The sequence below is a fragment of the Bubalus bubalis genome, chromosome 5 (assembly GCF_019923935.1).
Source record: "Bubalus bubalis isolate 160015118507 breed Murrah chromosome 5, NDDB_SH_1, whole genome shotgun sequence".
In the NCBI taxonomy this organism is placed as follows: Eukaryota; Metazoa; Chordata; class Mammalia; order Artiodactyla; family Bovidae; genus Bubalus; species Bubalus bubalis.
The window spans coordinates 12,899,270-12,920,122 of NC_059161.1; the positions used below are offsets into that span (position 1 = coordinate 12,899,270).

The 20,853-nt window shown below is 40.0% G+C and overlaps 1 protein-coding gene across 3 annotated transcripts in view; it reads right to left on the minus strand.

Annotated features, from left to right (window-relative positions):
• Positions 1–11,297: 11,297 nt before the first annotated feature.
• Positions 11,298–20,853, minus strand: part of PLA2G4A (phospholipase A2 group IVA) — a 173,750-nt gene continuing 164,194 nt past the window's right edge. For all 3 annotated transcript variants that reach the window (XM_025285465.3, XM_044942712.2, XM_044942711.2), the window contains one exon: positions 11,298–11,909. In XM_025285465.3, coding sequence (XP_025141250.1) covers positions 11,778–11,909 — 132 coding nt within the window. In that variant the 3' untranslated portion in view covers positions 11,298–11,777. The remainder of the gene's footprint in view (positions 11,910–20,853) is intronic.

The following is a 20,853-nucleotide window of genomic DNA, read 5'->3' on the forward strand; positions in this document are numbered from 1 at the left end:
CTTTGTCTATGGGATTATCCTGGCATGAATACTGGAGTAGGTTGCCATTTCCTCCTCCAAGGGATCTTCCTGATCCAGGGATCAGACCCGCGTCTCCAGCTTCTCCTGCATTGGCAGGCAGATTGTTCGCCACTGAGCCACTTGGGAAGTCCACACTATATAGTACATTATGTCAAATGGTGATGAGTCCTATGGAGAAAAATAATCTAAGAGCAGCAGGCAGTAGCCACAGTTTCTGCTTTGCACACTGTGATGGTATCCTCAAGTGGGGAAGACTAACTAAGCAAGTATCCGAGTGAGAAAGAATCCAGTCAAAGAAAAGGATGAGCAAAGGTCCTGATATGAGAGAGGACCTGGTAAGTTTCCAGACTGCATGGCTGAAGGGGAACATTTACAGGAGAAAAAAAAAAAATATCATAAGAAATGAGGTTAAAAAAGTAGCCCAGTCATGCGGTGGCTTTTAGCCATCATGTATTGTTCCAAATGCAATAGAAGCCATTGGAGAAGTATCTCTTGGGTGCTTGACACATCAGATTGGGAGTCACTGACCTTTTCTACCCCACTGGGGTATCTTTTGGTTAGATTTCCTGAGGAAGTCATTCTTCTAGCTGCTTCACCCTCTAGCAAGCCCGTATGTCTTCCTGTCCAGATTGTTCTAGATTTTTCCCAGTACCACTGCCTATTCTTCTTCCAGATAGTTCATGGAGAGTCTCTGGTGGGGAAAAAATTTTGAACATCTTATTGTTGGGGACATGTGGGTCACATCTGGATGTAATGGATTCCAATGGTTGAACTATAATAAGATCCTCAGTTAATATTTGTTGCTTGGGTTTATCTTCTCTCAGCTAAGGCTACCATTTTGTTTCTCTGCCTGATAAGTCATACTTTCAGCATCTCAAGTTGTAGCACATTATGGCAGCAACCTCTGGGAATGAAGTCACCTGGGAACTAAGTCTCCTGTTTGATATGAAGGTTTTGTGGGGAGTGTTAATTAAGCGACTTCCCTGGTGGCTCAGATGGTCAAGCAGGTGGTTTGTTGGAATGTCGCTGAGTTTGTTCTTTCATTACTAAGTTGTGTTGTGTGGGAGCACACACACACTGTTACACAATCAAAACCAAGAAGCTATAGGGTTTTGCGAATTTGATGCTACAACATTAAGATAATTTTTTTTTTTGCTTTTCATTTGTCTGGGATTACTGTTTTAATCTTTATGAAACCTTGTAACAAAGGATTACAATACTTAAGAATATGTAAGAAAAGACAATGCATTCCCCGGGAATAACATGGCACTGCATTGACCAGCACAGTTTACTGACAAAATGTAAATTGAAAAGTCATAAGTAAGCAAAGAGTGCCACAGTGTGGTTATGGTACCTATTTCATATAAGCTTGACCAAAACGTTTTTTGAAGCTAAAATAGGATTACTTTGTTGCTATTAACATTTCTTCCATAACTGCATAAAATAAAAAATTTAAATCTGTCAGTGGTTTAGCTTAAAGATTCTCTTAAAACAGACACATATGGTGATTTGTTATTATTAATTAAAGGCCAGAAGTCACACTACTGGTAAATGGATGAGCAGTACTAATATGAATAGGAGAATGTGGCTCAGACGATAAAGCGTCTCTCTACAATGCGGGAGACCTGGGTTCAATCCCTGGGTTGGGAAGATCCCCTGGAGAAGGAAATGGCAATCCACTCCAGGACTATTGTCTGGAAAATCCCATGGACAGAGGAGCCTGGTAGGCTACAGTCCATGGGATCGCAAAGAGTTGGACATGACTGAGCGACTTCACTCACTCACTCACTCAATTTTACTTTTATCTGATTTCAAGTTCTATGCTTTCAATAATCTATGATGTAAGCAAATGCCTGTATAACCTAAAAGATGTCCTCCACCTCACCCCACCGCCACTGCAATAACTAATGCTTTTGGCTTCACAGGCCTACAAGATCAATTACTACACATATTTTTCAGAAATCACAATACCTCAAATAGGACTTACCAGGTTGGAGGGACTTTATAGTAATCTTGTCAAACAGAATAGATAGGTAGTAATATTCATTTTTTTCAACCAAGGAGAATAAAATTCAAACTCTATAGGTACTAATGTTTATATGGCCTTAAGTGACAGAAATCAGACTGGGGTTTCTGGCTTGCAGTCAGTACATTTGGATGATTATGAGAACATGTGGGGTCAGAGGTTAGGAGACCAGGACTGCAAGCTAATCTCTGTCTGATTAGTTCTACAGTGGTAAGCAAGTCACTTAAATCCATGAGTTTCTAGTTCTTTTTTTGTAAATAAATCAATCCTATTCCCCTTCCTTGTCTTTAGAGACTCTCCTATCAATCAAATGAAATAGTGTATTAAACACCTTTTACAGACTGTGAAGTACTATACATGGTAGCTGTTTTATTATTTTCTTTCTACCACCACAACATAAGAACGCTTCAATAACGTCATGAAGTTTAATCATTGTTTTTCAAAATGCAATAAACTGATAACTGTAACCTAAGCTAAAATGTCCATTTTAAATTACTTATTCAAAATTAAGATTTTTATACCAGTCTGGAAAAATGCATAATCATCCAATTCTTACTGATATCCTATCATTTAGGGATGCAATGTGATTAGCTTAGTAAAGAGTCTCCACTAAGTACAAAATATGTATTACATGTAGTAAAACAGATCTGGAGTTACAGAAGGTGAGCTTTAATAATGTGATAGTAATTCTGATATTAGATAAACCTTCAAAAAATCCAAACACTGTACACAAAGGAGATTAATCTAACTCACATCTCACAGGACCTAACATGGTAATAAATTTAGATGTTTGCTCTTTAAAATTGGCTAGAAGACCATCCGGAGAAGGCAATGGCACCCCACTCCAGTACTCTTGCCTGGAAAATCCCATGGACGGAGGAGCCTGGTGGGCTGCTGTCCGTGGGGTCACTAAGAGTCGGACACAACTGAGTGACTTCACTTTCACTTTTCACTTTCATGCATTGGAGAAGGAAATGGCAACCCACTCCAGTGTTCTTGCCTGGAGAATCCCAGGGACGGGGGAGTCTGGTGGGCTGCCGTCTATGGGGTCGCATGGAGTCGGACACGACTGAAGCGACTTAGCAGCAGCAGCAGAAGACCATCTCCTTGAGCAGCAGGTGACAGCAGTAATTTCATAAAAGTTTCTTGAAAGTGTTGCCAAGGAGCCAAGGGGTATATTTCCTTTATGTGGTTCAGACCTGTTCAAATTCCGTAACTCCAGGTTATCTGTTTTTATTCATATCATTAGTTATTAGTCATACAATGAGTTCAAGCAAGTTCTGAAATAAGGTTATCTACATTCTTTTATATTACAACATTGTTATAAAATTAACATAACAGCTTTAAAGAGCATTTCCACATTCACAAAACAATGTAAGAAATTCTGGGCTTTTACAACTCTGTTGTTTTACAGTCACTGAGTCATCTGAAGACAGTCATCTATAGGGGATTGCTACAGTGCTGATAAGCACAGGCAGTGCAGGTGAAGGAAAGCACACAGAGGAGAAACGGGTCTTTTTTGCCCTTAGGATGAAGGCCAGGAAAAAAGCTGAGAGCAATTAGCACCTGGAAAAGCTAGGATTTTGCAGAAATTCCAAGCCCAGGGACAATACGTATAAAGGCATGGCTGAGAATGTGTTAAAAATGGGAAGGTGATTCTCTGAGTTGGGTAGATCATCCACTTATAGGCTTTCATTATGTCTTTCTCATTACTCCATTTTATTCCTGGGTATCTTTAAATTATCTACAGTAGCAAACAAAATGAACAAATCTACCATCTTGGTAGAATCATTTTTTAAAATATGTGTTACACTATTGTAATCCAATTACATAATATTACATAATATTATACATGTTTTTTACGTGCAGGATATGCTCCGAAGTTCTATTTCTCATTAGAGAAATGTAACTATATTTGCATTAACAGACCTATTGACGTGCCAGTGTTAGTCACTCAACTGCGTCGGACTCTTTGCAACCTCACGGACTGTACCCCACCAGGCTCCTCTGTCCATGGGATTTTCCAGGCAATACTGGACTGGGTTGCCATGCCCTCCTCCAGGGACCTTCCCTATCCAGAGATCCAACCCTGGTCTCCCGCATTGCAGGCGGATTCTTTATAGTAAGAAGACGTGCTAATGTAGAACAATTTTGGAGGAATGCTTCCATCTAGTGGTCAAACTGAGAATTTCAGTCAGTTCAGTCGCTGAGTCGTGATGGACTCCTTGCGACCCCATGGACTGCAGCACGCAGGGCCTCTCTGTCCATCACCATCGCCGGAAGCTTGCTCAAACTCATGTGTATTGAGTCGGTGATGCCATCCAACTACCTCATCCTCTGTCGTCCCCTTCTCCTCCTGCCTTCAATCTTTCCCAGCATCAGGGTCTTTTCAAATGAGTCAGTTCTTTACATTAGGTGTCTCCAACACCACAGTTCAAAAGCATCAATTCTTTGGCGCTCAGTTTTCTTTACAAATCTAACTCTCACATCCATACATGACTACTGGAAAAACCGTAGCCTTGACTAGACGCACCTTTGTTGGCAAAGTAATGTCTCTGCTTTTTAATATGCGGTCTAGGTTGGTCATAGCTTTTCTTCCAAGGAGTAAGCGTCTCTTAATTTCAAGGCTGCAGTCACCATCTGCAGTGATTTTGGAGCCCCCCAAAATAAAGTCTGTCATGGTTTCCATTTTTCCCAATTTATTTGCCATGAATTGATTCACTTACATGCAAATATATTTCTCAGTGTTTCTTATGAGTTTTATATACTGATCAAATATCTTGTTATTCATTAATATTTAATAATTTCTTATTTATTTTCAGTTATTGAGGGTGCTAACAATTAAGCCTTGTACCTGGTCTCTTGATTCTTGAGGAAATATCTTCTGTAAAGAAAAAATAAGTCGTCAAAGAAGACCTTGTATTTGTTAAAGTTTTGTTGTTGTCAATTCTTAATTAATTTTAATTGGAGGATAATTGCTTTACAATGTTGTGATGGTTTTTGCTTTACATCAAAATGAATCAGCAACAGGTATACATGTGTCCCCTCCATCCTGAACCCCCCTCCCACCTCCCTCCCTACTCCATCTGTCTGGGTTGTCCCAGAGCACTGGCTTTGGGTGCTCTGCTTCATGCATCGAAATTACACTGGTCATCTATTTTACATATGGTAATGTGCACGTTTCAGTGTTGTCCTTTCAAATCATCCATTCTTGCCTTCTCCAATGAGTCCAAATCTTTATATCTGTGTCTCCCTTGCTGCCATGAATGTAGGACCGTCGGAACGATTTTTCCAAATTCCATATATATGCGTTAATGTGCAGTATTTGTCCTTCTCTTTCTGACTTACTTCACTCTGAATAATAGGCTCCAGGTTCATCCACCTCATTAGAACCGACTCAAATGTGTTCCTTTTTATAGCTGAGTAATATTCCATGGTGTAAATGTACCACAACTTCCTTATCTATTCATCTGCTGATGGACATCTAGGTTTGCTTCCGTGTCCTAGCTATTGTAAATACTGTTGCAATGAATGTTGGGATACATGTGCCTCTTTCAATTCTGGTTTCCTTGGGGTGTATGCCCAGCGGTGGGATTGCTGGGTCATATGGCAGTTCTATTCCCAGTTTTTAAAGAAATCTCCACACTGTTCTCCATGTGGAGAACATAGTGGCTGTACCGGTTTGCATTCCTACCAACAATGTAAGACGGTTCCCTTTTCTCCACACTCCCTCCAGCATTTATTGCTTGCAGTCGTTTTGATGTGACCAGTGTGAGATGGTACCTCATTGTGGTTTTGATTTGCATCTCTCTGATAATGAGTGATGCTGAGCATCTTTTCATGTATTCGTTAGCCATCTGCATGTCTTCTTTGGAGAAATGTCTATTTAGGTCTTTTGCCCGCTTTTTGATTGTTTTTTCTTTTTTCTGGAATTGAGCTACATGTGTTGCTTGTACATTTTGGAGATTAATTTAAGTTTTTATACACCCTTTATCATTTGATACTCATAGTCATCTTATGAGAATATAAAAGTATTTAATTTTATTCCCCCTTTTATAGATGAGCAAACAAAAACATAACAGAGTAAGAAATTTACCCCAAGGGCGTCATGCAAAAACCTGACTCATATCAGGACAATTCAGTTTGAATGTTTCATTTTCTTGATGCATTACAGACTTGTTTCATCATTAACTCTCTTGGTAAAGCTATGAATCCTTTATGTGATATGAATCATATCGATTTTGTAAGTCTGGAATTTGGAAGATGTGAAGGTTTTCATAATGTAACGTATTAGTCGGCATAAGCTACTTAATGCCAGTGTAATGACTCCTAGATCTCAGAAATTTCACACAAAAAAGTAGTATTTCTCATCTTGATTCAGCAATAACTTGTATCACATCTGCTTGCAATTCACCAGGGAAATGAATGGGAGCAAATTACCGGTTTGAGGAGGATTACTTTCTACCACAGTAGCTCTACTCTGTTTTCTCATTTATTAATGGGTATATAAAGTAATCTCAGTGAACTCCGGGAGTTGGTGATGGACAGGGAGGCCTGGCGTGCTGCGATTCATGGGGTCGCAAAGAGTCGGACACGACTGAGCGACTGATCTGATCTGATCTGATATAAAGTAAGGCTCTTGGATCATTGGGCTTGCAAAGCATTACTGTGTTTTTGCTATTATTTCTTTTTTGTTTTGTTCCCATAAAAGACTTCAAGATCACAGAATTGTTTTCATCTTAATCCTTAGCTCATGGCATTTTTATGATTGGTCCATGTATGCATGTATGTGTGCTAAGTCACTTCAATAACGTCCAACTCTGTGCAACTCTACGGACTGTAACCTGCCATGCTCCTCTGTCCATGGGAGTCTCCAGGCAAGAATACCGGAGTGGGTTGCCATGCCCTCCTTTAGGGGATCTTCCCCACCCAGGGAGTGAACCCACATCTCTTATGTTTCCTGCATTAGCAGGTGGCTACCATTAGTGCCTTCTGGGAAGCCTGGTCCATGTATAGCTCTCTTCTAATATGTATATATGCCTGCGTGTATGTATTTAATAATATAATAAGCACCTCTGGACATAACAGCAAATATGAACTTTCATATTTTGGCAGGAAGTTACATCTAGTTGTGTGGTCCCCACTCCATCCACCTGCTGATCAACACACACTCCCTAAGCCAGGAGTGAGTTACCTCATAGCTGACAAACTGGCCAAGCTCAGTTTCATCTCTGCACCTCAATTCATGCAGTGACTCAGACTTAGAACTTTCTCCTAACTTTTCATGGCTTCATGAACCCACCTGTAAATGCTGAAGTCCATATTCTTCTTGTCCTTCCCAAAACGTACATGATAACTAGCACATAATTCAGAAATCCTAAAGGTATTTCATATGTTTCTTTTTTCACTCAACAAAAATATCATAAATTCCTTAATGACAAGGGTTTTCATTTCATATGTGTCCTTCAAAATGAATTTATTTTGTTTACCATGCATTATCCCATCAGCAAAAAATACTGTGCAAATCCCTAAAATGTGCTTTCCCAGGTACAGAGTTACCGGACAAAATAAGTGGTGTGATTACTCTTTTAAAAATAAGTAGCCTTTAAACATTTCTGATCATTATTGTTGTTTAGTTGCTGAGTCCTATCCAACTCTTTTGGGACCCCATGGACTGTAGCCCACCAGGCTCCTCTGTCCATGGGATTCTCCAGGCAAGAATACTGGAGTGGGTTGCCATTTCCTCCTCCAGGGGATCTTCCCAACCCAAGGATCGAACCTGGGTCTCCTGCATTGGCAGATGGATTCTTCCTCACTGAGCCACCTGAGAAGCCCATGAAAACACACAGACCATGACTGACACAAATTATGCCCATTGAATGAGGAAGTTGTACGAGTTTGGATGGTCCATTTGAAATGGGCAAGTTTGAAATGTCAGGAAGCAGTACCATCAGGCTTCCTTGGGTTGTGTTTCAGACAGGTAGAACACGTGAGGCAGGCACGCTTTTGGTCTTGTTAGTGTTCCCACCCCCACCCCCATCCCCAGCACCGATTCAGGAGTCCTCTCACTTTGTCATACATCAAGGTTTTGATGCATTTACAGTGGGGGAGGGGTGGGTTTTAGCACCTCCAGTAGGGGTAGGTTATTATTTGATCTGAACCAATATTTCTCTCTTTCTGTTTTTTAAACCAGTATTTTTTGAATTTCCAATCTCGTTTTTCCTTTTTTGAGACCAATAACTGGGCTTTTCTAGCCAATTTTTCTTATCATTTGAGGACATAGCCCTTCAGACCATGACAGAGATCTTGCTGCTGATGGTTCCTTGAAAGGCAGCAATCCTGTAGAAAGGTTAGCAAGGTGGTGTCCTCTAGCTTCCAGAAAGTCAAGTGTAGAAAGCCCCAGAATCTCACTAAGAGCTAAAATGGCAGGTAATAGTATCATATTCAGTAATTCCTGGCCACAAAGGCCATTTTAAATTTTATTTCTGCTGAAAGTAAGGAAGACATGTTACTTCCATGACATTCCAAAATCATGAACTACTTCAAAATATGTCCACTGTCAGGGAAAATATTGGCAATTTTGCCCTTGGTTAAAGTACAAACTCATGTAAGAGTATATAGTTCATCCTGTTGGGTCAGCATGGTCATAGGTAAGTACGCTGCCTCAACAATATCAACAGGATTGCAATAGCATATCCAGCACAATATTTGCCTCTGCAACCCTTTAAATAAAAGCATCAGTGAACCATGAGAAGTCAGTGTTACTCAGAGACTTTTCCTGCGGATGATCCCGAGGAGTCTGGAGGAGATCTGTCGGCATTAAGTAGATATAGATAAGGATGCCGATGCTTTCCATTTCAACTGAACGCTTCCGAATATATTCTGGTTTTCATTTTAATATTTGTTGAGAATTTCATTCTTCCTCTGAGATGAGAAACCTGGCTTCCATTACACTGAGCACATTTAATTAATCTCCAGGCATGTAACCCATTCACACTGCGAGTGCTCTTCCTCTACTGGATGTCTTCTGACACTGTGCTTATTCTGATGTCTCACTTTGATTCATGGTGGCTCCATGACCATCACCATCTCTCCCTACCTGTCTCTGCCCCACTTGATGGCTTTAGGATGAAATAGTCTGAGAATTAAAAAGAGAGGAGGAGGAAAAGAAAAGAGAGAGGAATGATCGCCAACATTTTTTATGAAAGTTTTCAATATCAGAATAAAGCACTTGTGTCTAAAATTATCTCTTTCAGAGAAATGAAATATGTGTCTAGGTATACACACAAACACATACACATGCACACACACTAAAGTTTATCTTAGTGTTTTTATTACTCAACAAAAAAAAAGTTACCTGAAATTTGTCAGCCTGTACTGGGTGAAGTAAAGTAGAATCCCGGTCAAGAACATGAACAACAAGCAAATGCTTATGTCAAAAAGCAAAGAACTAAGCCAAAATTACTGGTGCATGTGGACAGTTTGCAGGAAGACAGAGGACATCCCATTTATCAGTCATTCACTGAGTCAGAGATAAGATGAAAAAACACATATATAGATTTAATTTGCCATCAAAGTGTGTTTTTATAAAATCAGAACTCTAGCAAATTTATAAATGAACAAATTGTTAACACTGAATGAGTTAAGGAGCCTCTGTAATGGCATTTAAGAAACTGAAAGCCTGTGAATGAAGACAAAGCAAGGATCCTAGATCATTCCAGTTTTATAATCACTAGTCTTTAAAGTTTCCATCTAATTAATTTCTTGGAAGCACTATCAGTTATGATATAAATGCCATGAGGTCAAGGGTATGGGACACCAGCTCAGACATTAGTAACCTTGGACAAGTCTCTTAAGCTCTCTGGTGGCAGTTTGATCGCTAAGTTGTGTCCAACTCTTGCGACCCCATGGACTGTAGCCCGCCAGGCTCCTCTGTCCATGGGATTCTCCAGGCAAGAATACTGGAGTAAGTTAGCCATTTCCTTCTCCAGGGAATCTTCCCGACCCAGGAATTGAATTCACATCTCTTGCATTGCGGGCAGATTCTTTACTGACTGAGCTACAAGGGAAGCTTTCTGGTCTTGTTATTTCCCAGGGGGTATTTTGAAAGATATATGAAATACAAACCGTATTGCCACATCTTGAAAAAAAATAGGTGAAGATTAATTTTTTACATTTCCCACTCTGTTCTGGGCACATTGGTCTTTTTCTTATTCCTGGAACATGCTTGGCGCTCTACCTGAGAGCATATGCATCTGCTATCCCCTCTGCTGGCTATGTTCTTCCCTTAAATATCCACAGGTCCTGCCCACTCATTTTTGCCTGGGAAATCCCATTGACAGAGGAGGCTGGCGGGCTACAGTCAATGAGGTTGCAAAAGAGTTGGACACAACTTAGCGACTAAACAGCAACAACAACCATCTCATTGTGATCTTCCCTAGGGCTAACATTCTAGGAACTTATTTGTACAGATTATTGTTGGTCCTCTCCATTAGAAAGTAAGGTCCTTAAAAGTGTGAAAGTGATTGAAGCTGGGTCTCCTGCATTGCAGGCAGATTCTTTGCTGCCTGAGCCACCAGGGAAGCCCAAGGTCCTTAGAGGTAGGCACTTCGGTCATTGTTGCCCAAAGCGGTGTCCCCAGACCCTGCAACACGCCTGTTGGCCTGTAGAGGGCACTCATTTACCATGTGCATGGATCAACCAATGAAGGAACTCTCAGGGGTTCCCTTCCTGTCACACCTTGTCTTTCCTCACAGGTAGAAATGTGAATGGAAGGTGAGAGGAAAAAAGACACATGAACAGAGAGATTAAAGAATGGTAGACTCAGAGCAAGAAAAGGAAGCCCTTCTATTTGGGATACTAACTCTGAACCTTAGTGGTTCAATAGTAACAAACCACAGTCATGCAATACAGACTGTCCCTAAGACAAGTCTTAGAGATACAGCACTTTCACTTTTCTGGGTTTTTCTCTGAGGTAACTGCTGTCTGTCACACAAATAGGATAGTATCAGCAAAGTAAACTAGAAGGGGTTACATTTTTTTTCCCTATATTCTGAATAAATATACACCATTTGCTCAAAAACACATACTTTCCCTTCTAAGAAAAATCACCATGATTTAAAATGTTGTTTCACATTTGAGTTTAAGGTTAACAATTTTTGGGTCTGAAAGCCATGAATCTGAGCATCTGTCATAGCCAGAGTGCAATAGTTCATTAAAGATAACAAACAAAAACTCAGTTACCTCTTGCTCATTTGTATACAGATGTATTTATTTCATGTATGCATATATAAATAAAAACTAGTGTTGTCTCATGGCATGAATAAATCCAGTCAGTGAATTACACTCACACACAATACAAAGTCTTTTAAAGATTGAACCGTTAAATATTCTAAAAAAGGAACCACCTTTTAAAAAAGAGGACTCATAGATAGTTGGTGAGGAATGTCTAAAAAATACAGTATATGTCCCTACATTTGCATCAGGAAATTCATACTGAAATTCATAATAGAAAATGTAGCTGAGCTATATTTTTACAAATTTGACATCATCTGTCAATCTAGCAAAGTTTTACAAGTATTGTTCTCATGCAGCTAAGTAACTGCAACTTTGAATATCAACCAGTCTCTTAAGATCAGTGCTAATACCTGTCCTGGGCTTTTAAATCCAGTTGTCGTGGAATTTCAAACTGCCTCCACATCAGAAATTGCTACCCTTTCCAGTACACAAACTATGCTGTGGGTTTGCTTAGAAACTCCTTGTTGAAGAATCTTCTTGCCTCAACACTACTGAGGGAAACAGAGCAACGAGACGGATTCTGCCTTCTATATTCGATGCTTTCCACTATAGCATTCTTTATTACCTGCAAATAGAGGCAAAAGATGTATAATTAGTGTTATTCAGGACTCACTGAAACACTTGTTTGGGCAAGATATACGTATCTCTATCTATCTCTCTATATACATCATCTATCTATCACTTATCATCTATCTATCACTTATCATCTATCTATCTATCTATCTATAAATGAGGCAAGTCTGAGAAGTTTACATCAGAGCTCCTCCCACCCAGAGCTGGTGTGGCCCACTCGGCCTTGGAAGTGTGTACACAGTAGGGTTTTCCCATTTTCTCACCCAATCTCCATGGGCAAGCTGGGAGAAGAGAAATGCTGACTTGGGTGATGCTAACCTACATTAATCTTCTGTGACTTATGTGAGACCCACTGGGGAAGGGCCCTCTGTTCTCTAATGGTAACTTTAAACAAACAGTCATATTCTAGGAAGAGAGATTTATCCTGGGAATGTGACACCTTTATTTGCTTTGTGATTTTTAATTTTATATGTGTTTTTCCCAGAAGACAATTATATATATAATTTTAATTTAATTTTAGCTTAATTTTATAATTTTCCAATTTAATTATAATTTTATAATTATAATTAAAGTTTACAATTTAATTATAACTTTACAATCTATATATAATTATATATATAATTGTCTACTGAAAGAGATGAGTTCAAATGTTACTGAGTCTTTTAAGTAAAGCAGATATCCACTGACCCCATCCTTCCCATGAGTGAGGGAAAGATAATTCTACAGAAACAGAAGAAGGGGCTTCAGGTCTATGATGGAGACCTTGCTAGAGGGCCTCCAGGCACAGGGACTTCTTGGCTGTGGATATCAAGGGAAATTAACTTATATCCCCCAGCCATTTCTTCTTCTTTAAAATGGAAATAATAACATTAATCTGGGCTTTGTGGTGGGAACTGGAGATCATTAATTAATGCCTGGCACATAGGAAACATTTTGCAACTAGCATCTATTAATTGTTGGTATTTTCACTAACCATACATGAGAAAATTTAGGAGCTTTACCTTAGGTGGGAGGCTGTAATGTTTACTAGAAATAAACCCACCATAAATAGCCAATAGCAGATTTTTTATGGTAGAAGTCAGCAAATCAATTACACTATCAAATGTGCCCAACTATGTCTCCTTTTAATTAATCTCACTGTCATTCTAGAAATCATGTCAGAAAGTTTTCACGTAGTCTCGCATTCTGAAAAGAGCACCAAAGCAACATGAGACATACCAACCCTCGTTGCAGAGAACCCAAGTAAAATTAAAAATCAACTATTTACTTCCCAAATAACTAAAAACCTTTAAAATATATAAAAGATCACTTGGGACATTACATTGACCGCAGTCAACCCCTTTACAATGAACTCATGAATACAAAAAAAAAAAACATATCAATGTTTGATCAAAAACAACAATATGAATATCACAAATTAGTGGGTTTATCATAGTTGGAATCTGGCAGACACTTTTAATAAAGGGTCATTATTATCAAGGAAAACGGATATCCACATTTATAACTGAAAAACCTAAATCATATGCAATTAGAATGTGCAATCTGAACCACTAGGTGGCACATTAACACTGCTGCTGCTGCTAAGTCGCTTCAGTTGTGTCCGACTCTGTGCGACCCCATAGACCGCAGCCCACCAGGCTCCCCCGTCCCTGGGATTCTCCAGGCAAGAACACTGGGGTGGGTTGCCATTTCCTTCTCCAATGCATGAAAGTGAAAAGTGAAAGTGAAGTCGCTCAGTCGTGTCCAACTCTTAGCGACCCCATGGACTGCAGCCTACCAGGCTCCTCCATCCATGGGATTTTCTAAGCAAGAGTACTAGAGTGGGGTGCCATTGCCTTCTCCACATTAACACTATGAAACCATCAACCAGGATTTTCAGACTATTGCAGAAAATACTCATTGGTTGTGATGTATCAACAGGAATGGCTGAGCTTACTACTACATCAGTGGCTAAATTCAAACCTTTTGGCATGATTTGTGGTACAATTAGGCATGTTCAAAGAGGCATTATGTTATAATTGAGCCTTTCTATTTTCTTATTAGACTAGGAGTAATTATAAATAGTAGAATAGTCACTCAATCATGTCCGACTCTTTGCAATCCCATGGACTGTAGCCCGCCAGGCTCCTCTGTCCATGGAATTCTCCAGGCAAGAATACTGGAGTGGGTTGCCATTTCCTTCTCTAAGGGATCTTCCCGACCCAGGGATAGAACCTGGGTCTCCTGCATTGCAGGGCTCTTTACCATCTGAGTCACCAGGAAAGCCCCTGTTGCAAATAGTATTTACACCTTTTTTTTTTCATTCCCCTCCGAAAGTCACTGAAACTCGAAATCCTTCCCATCAGTGTCATTCAAGCAATGATCCTCCTCCGTCCCCATCACCTATCCCCAAAGACGACACGGGTCATCTTTCTAGTACCATTTAATGGTCTCCCAATCTGCCAGATCCTTTAAATATTTGGCAATAAAGGCAAAAAAAAAAAAAAAAAAACAAAACATGCAAAATGTCATCACTCCCCAAAAGGAACAAACTTAGAGACGTGAGATTGGAAGCACTCCACAAGTTAGCACTGAATTCTCAGAATAGAAAGTTTAAAATGAGCCTTAAAAGAAAGTTACAGTGTATTCTGCAAGAGAAATAAGACTTCTAAATATAACAAAAGGCAAGAGGATAGTCCGGCCTAAATTACTGTGGATTTGCTGGTTGATGCCTGCCTTCTGAATAGAAACTGGTGTTATGAAAGCAAAGGTCTTAATTGGTCTTCTCATTTTTCTTCCAGCACTTAGAACACGGAAGGGAAAGAATAAATATTTGTAAGATTAATGACTGTCCAGAAGGCACTCACTGGAGATCAAATTAAACAGGATAAAGCTCAACCCGTGGGGACAATGAGACTTGAGCTGAGGTGAAGGACAAGCAGGATTTGATACGTGGAGTGGAAAGACCAGGTCTTCTCGGTAAAACGATAGTTTCACAAAGAGGCTGAGGGCATGTACAGGAAATACCTGGGAAGCAGGCTGGCTGGGAGGGAGGCTGTGTGTGGAGTAACTAGGAAATAAGGCTGCCTGCGAGACAGATGGTTCAAAAGTGAGGAAAGAATGAGAAAGAAAACAAACAAACCTATGTCCCCATCTCAGCCCCTCAGCAAAACTGTGTGTCTTCCAGAAGTCAGCCACAATAATCCATGACTCAGTTGTCTCACATAGGAATAAAAATACCTACCTCATAGGCCAGCTCTGAGTGCTCAGTATTTGAAAAGGATGTATCTGGTTTATATCAAGCACTCAAAACTTTTCCTTGTTCTTTTCATGTTGTGCATTATTTATCCTTAGTTCCTAAAACAGTGCCCGGCACAGTAGATACTCAATAAATATGTGTTGAATTAATAAACAAATAAGATGTAAAAAAGATTATAGGTAGCATTAAAAGTAAATGAATTTGGGCCTAATATTTAAGGCCATGATAACCAACAAGGACCTAGTATACTGCACAGGGAACTATACTCAATATTTTGTAGCAACCTATAAGGGAAAAGAACATGAAAAGGGATATATAGATATAGATATAGATATATATAACTGAATCAGTGTACTATATACTTGAAACTAACTTGAACTTTAACATTGTAAATCAGCTATGCGTGCATGCTTGCTAAATCATTTCAGTTGTGCAGTCTGACTCTGTTCAGTCTCTTGGATTGTAGCCCACCGGGCTCCTCTGTCCATGGAATTCTCCAGCAAGAATACTGGAGTGTGTAGCCATTCCTTTCTCCAGGGAAATCAGCTATACTTCAATTTAAAAACAAAGAAATACCTAGGGATATCACACTTTTAAAAGGCTATGATATATAATAAGCTTCTAAATTATTTTGTAAAAGATAAAAAACTTTAACTTGTACCTAAATACTCTTAACATGATGATGAAATATCAACAAATAAAGGAGTAGATACAAATACTTATGGATATATGTTTTTCCTCATTTTGAGTGAAAAGTGAAAGTTGCTCAGTTGTGTCCAACTCTTTGCAACCCCATGGACTATATAGTCAATGGAGTTCTCCAGGCAAGAATACTGGGGTGGGTAGCCTTTCCCTTCTCCAGGGGATCTTCCCAACCCAGGGATCGAACCTAGGTCTCCTGCATTGCAGGTGGATTCTTTACCAGCTGAGTCACCAGGGAAGCCCTTTCTTCATTTTCGTTAACACCTAATATTTAATACTTTACAGGATCATTGGAGACAGAATTTTAAAAGCTCATGATTATGCAGCATTGGTGTATATTGAATATACTGTCACTGTTTTTATAGTATGCCTGCTAAATTAATACATTGATTGAGTGAAACTGTGTACCAGTAATTTTCCTGGGATAACTGAATCACCACGTCTTTGGAAAAGAAAGCTCGGAAGGTGCGTTACCTCCAGATCAAGGTGGAAGTTTATGGGTAGAACGTGTAACCACATTACCTGGTCAGCATGCATTTCATGGAGTTACTCCATGGTCAGGCATCTGCCTCCAGAGTCCTGTATCCTGACACTCGCTACCCCCTTCTCCTATCATATTAAACTCTTCAACAGTTTCAGCCAGTAAGTCGATGACATTTTCCTAACGAATTGTGGACATTTCATTACGTATTTACTTTGGTACTGGCCATTGTGATCAGTATCTCTGGAGGATACAAGGTAAATAAGGTAAGCCATTGCTTTTAAAAGGTTTAAATATATAGTTAAAAGCAGAAGATATATATGAATATGGATAAAAATTAACATCATTATCATATTACCCATTTCAGTTTATTGAATGTCTCATGCATGCTAAGCTCTTAAATTATATTCTTTTACTTAATCCTCATCCCAATCTTGTAAAATATATATCACTGTTTCCATTTACAAATGAGGAAATTAAAATTTGGAAAAGTTAACCAACAACCCCAAGGTCACACAGCAAAAATTTGAGCACCAAATTTGGTCTGACTCCAAAGCCTCTGCCTTTTCCACATACCACCTGTTTACCAGTGTAAGTCACTATATGTTAGGTTTCCTTAGGAAAAAAGACCCAAAAAATTGATATGCTGCCACTGTAAAAGCACTTGAGCAATGTTCAGTGAAAAAGAATTTGGGAGGACTGAGTAAGTGCAGAAGCCTGACGCTAACGAGAAACACAGCCTGCTGTCACAAAGTGAAAAGAAACAGCAGCTTCTTAAGATGAACGGGAATTTAGCTTCAGTGAGGCTGGCCCACGGAGATCTCTGGGAAATGAAGCAACAGAAGCACAGAGCTGTCAGAGACAGGTTGGTCTTTTCAGAGTCCAGGTTTAAGTCGGAATGTGAATTGAAGATGAAAATTCGCCTGAAGTCACAGTGGTTGTGGCCACAAAGTTGATAACTGCCTCCATGGGACAGGCACTCAGATGTCGGTGCATTAGAAGAGTTTGTATACAGAGTGTCCACAACTGGTGAGCAACTCTGACAGTCTATAGCAAGTAAGCATGTGCTGTGTTGCTGTGTGAATTAGTCACTTACTCTCATCAAATGGTGTAGGAGCGAGTGACTTAGCTCATGACTGAGCCTAATGACCTAACAGCCTACCTCAGAGTTCGGCTCTTCTTTATTTCTCATCCCTTATCAAGAATCAGCAAACTGAAATGGACTGGAATGGGTGAATTTAACTCAGATGACCATTATATCTACTACTGCAGGCAGGAATCCCTCAGAAGAAATGGAGTGGCCATCATGGTCAACAAAAGAGTCCGAAATGCAGTACTTGGATGCAATCTCAAAAACGACAGAATGATCTCTGTTCGTTTCCAAGGCAAACCATTCAATATCACAGTAATCCAAGTCTATGCCCCAACCAGTAACGCTGAAGAAGCTGAAGGTGAACAGTTCTATGAAGACCTACAAGACCTTTTAGAACTAACACCCAAAAAAGATGTCCTTTTCATTATAGGGGACTGGAATGCAAAAGTAGGAAGTCAAGAAACCCTGGAGTAACAGGCAAATTTGGCCTTGGAATACAGAATGAAGCAGGGCAAAGACTAATAGAGTTTTGCCAAGAAAATGCACCAGTCATAACAAACACCCTCTTCCAACAACACAAGAGAAGACTCTATACATGGACATCACCAGATGGTCAACACCGAAATCAGATTGATTATATTCTTTGCAGCCAAAGATGGAGAAGCTCTATACAGTCAGCAAAAACAAGACCAGGAGCTGACTGTGGCTCAGACCATGAACTCCTTATTGCCAAATTCAGACTGAAATTGAAGAAAGTAGGGAAAACCACTAGACCATTCAGGTATGACCTAAATCAAATCCCTTATGATTATACAGTGGAAGTGAGAAATAGATTTAAGGGCCTAGATCTGATAGAGTGCCTGATGAACTATGGAATGAGGTTCGTGACATTGTACAGGAGACAGGGATCAAGACCATCCCCGTGGAAAAGAAATGCAAAAAAGCAAAATGGTTGTCTGGGGAGGCCTTACAAATAGCTGTGAAAAGAAGAGAAGCGAAAAGCAAAGGAGAAAAGGAAAGATACAAGCATCTGAATGCAGAGTTCCAAAGAATAGCAAGGAGAGATAAGAAAGCCTTCTTCAGCGGTCAATGCAAAGAAATCAAGGAAAACAACAGAATGGGAAAGACTAGAGATCTCTTCAAGAAAATCAGAGATACCAAAGGAACATTTCATGCAAAGATGGGCTTGATAAAGGACAGAAATGGTATGGACCTTACAGAAGCAGAAGATATTAAGAAGAGATGGCAAGAATACACAGAAGAACTGTACAAAAAAGATCTTCACGACCCAGATAATCACGATGGTGTGATCACTCACCTTGAGCCAGACATCCTGGAATGTGAAGTCAAGTGGGCCTTAGAAAACATCACTACAAACAAAGCTATTGGACGTGATAGAATTCCAGTTGAGCTATTCCAAATCCTGAAAGATGATGCTGTGAAAGTGCTGCACTCAATGTGCCAGCAAATTTGGAAAACTCAGCAGTGGCCACAGGACTGGAAAAGGTCAGTTTTCATTCCAATCACAAAGAAAGGCAATGCCAAAGAATGCTCAAACTACCACACAATTGCACTCATCTCACATGCTAGTAAAATAATGGTCAAAATTCTCCAAGCCAGGCTTCAGCAATATGTGAACCGTGAACTTCCTGATGCTCAAGCTGGTTTTAGAAAAGGCAGAGGAACCAGACATCAAATTTCCAACATCCACTGGATCATGGAAAAAGCAAGAGAGTTCCAGAAAAACATCTACTTCTGCTTTATTGACTATGCCAAAGCCTTTGACTGTGTGGATCACAATCAACTGTGGAAAATTCTGAAAGAGATGGGAATATCAGACCACCTGATCTGTCTCTTGAGAAATTTGTATGCAGGTCAGGAAGCAACAGTTAGAATTGGACATGGAACAACAGACTGGTTCCCAATAGGAAAAGGAGTACGTCAAGGCTGTATATTGTCACCCTGTTTATTTAACTTCTATGCAGAGTACATCATGAGAAACACTGGACTGGAAGAAACACAAGCTGGAATCAAGATTGCTGGGAGAAATATCAATAACCTCAGATATGCAGATGACACCAACCTTATGGCACAAAGTGAAGAGGAACTAAAAAGCCTCTTGATGAAAGTGAAAGTGGAGAGTGAAAAAGTTGGCTTCAAGCTCAACATTCAGAAAACGAAGATCATGGCATCCGGTCCCATCACTTCATGGCAAATAGATGGGGAAACAGTGGAAACAGTGTCAGACTTTATTTTTCTGGGCTCCAAAATCACTGCAGATGGTAACTGCAGCCATGAAATTAAAAGACGTTTACTCCTTGGAAGGAAAGTTATGACCAACCTAGATAGCATATTCAAAAGCAGAGACATTCCTTTGCCAACAAAGGTCCGTCTATTCAAGGCTATGGTTTTTCCTGTGGTTATGTATGGATGTGAGAGTTGGACAGTGAAGAAGGCTGAGCACTTAAGAATTGATGTTTTTGAACTGTGGTGTTGGAAAAGACTCTTGAGAGTCCCTTGGACTGCAAGGAGATCCAACTAGTCCATTCTGAAGGAGATCGGCCCTGGGATTTCTTTGGAAGGAATGATGCTAAAGCTGAAACTCCAGTACTTTGGCCACCTCATGCAAAGAGTTGACTCATTGGAAAAGACTCTGATGCTGGGAGGGATTGGAGGCAAGAGGAGAAGGGGATGACAGAGGATGAGATGGCTGGATGGCATCACTGACTCGATGGACGTGAGTCTGAGTGAAGTCCGGGAATTGGTGATGAACAGGGAGGCCTGGCATGCTGCGATTCATGGGGTCACAAAGAGTCGGACACGACTGAGCAACTGATCTGATCTGATCAAGAAGCTTTGATTCTGATAAAATATACTTTCCTGGCTAAAAACAAGCATAGATAAATGTCAGTGAAACCTAGACGTCTTCCCTGGGTATGAGGCTCATACACACATATACACACCCAAGAAAAATCTCAGTGGTTATATAATTTAAGAGGGAAGCCTAAATTCTTTCATTCAAAAATACATGCATTTACTGCCTAGGCTGCTATTACCTGTATGGACTTATTTATATTCTTACTTTTCACCATTTGCATGGTCTTGACATATATCCATCATGGTGCAGGATATAGACACACACAGGTAGAGTTCCCACTTATTAAGCAGCTTCTGCTTGTGGGGAACTGTTTGTTCATCCATCACCTGACTGAGGGACTTCCCTGGTGGACCAGTGGTTAAGACACTGCCTTCCAAGGCCAGGGACATGGGTTCAATCCTGGGTTGGAGAGCTAAGATCAATAATATCAATAACCTCAGATATGCAGATGACACCACCCTTATGGCAGAAAGTGAAGAACTAAAGAGCCTCTTGATGAAAGTGAAAGAGGAAAGTGAAAAAGTTGGCTTAAAGCTCAACATTC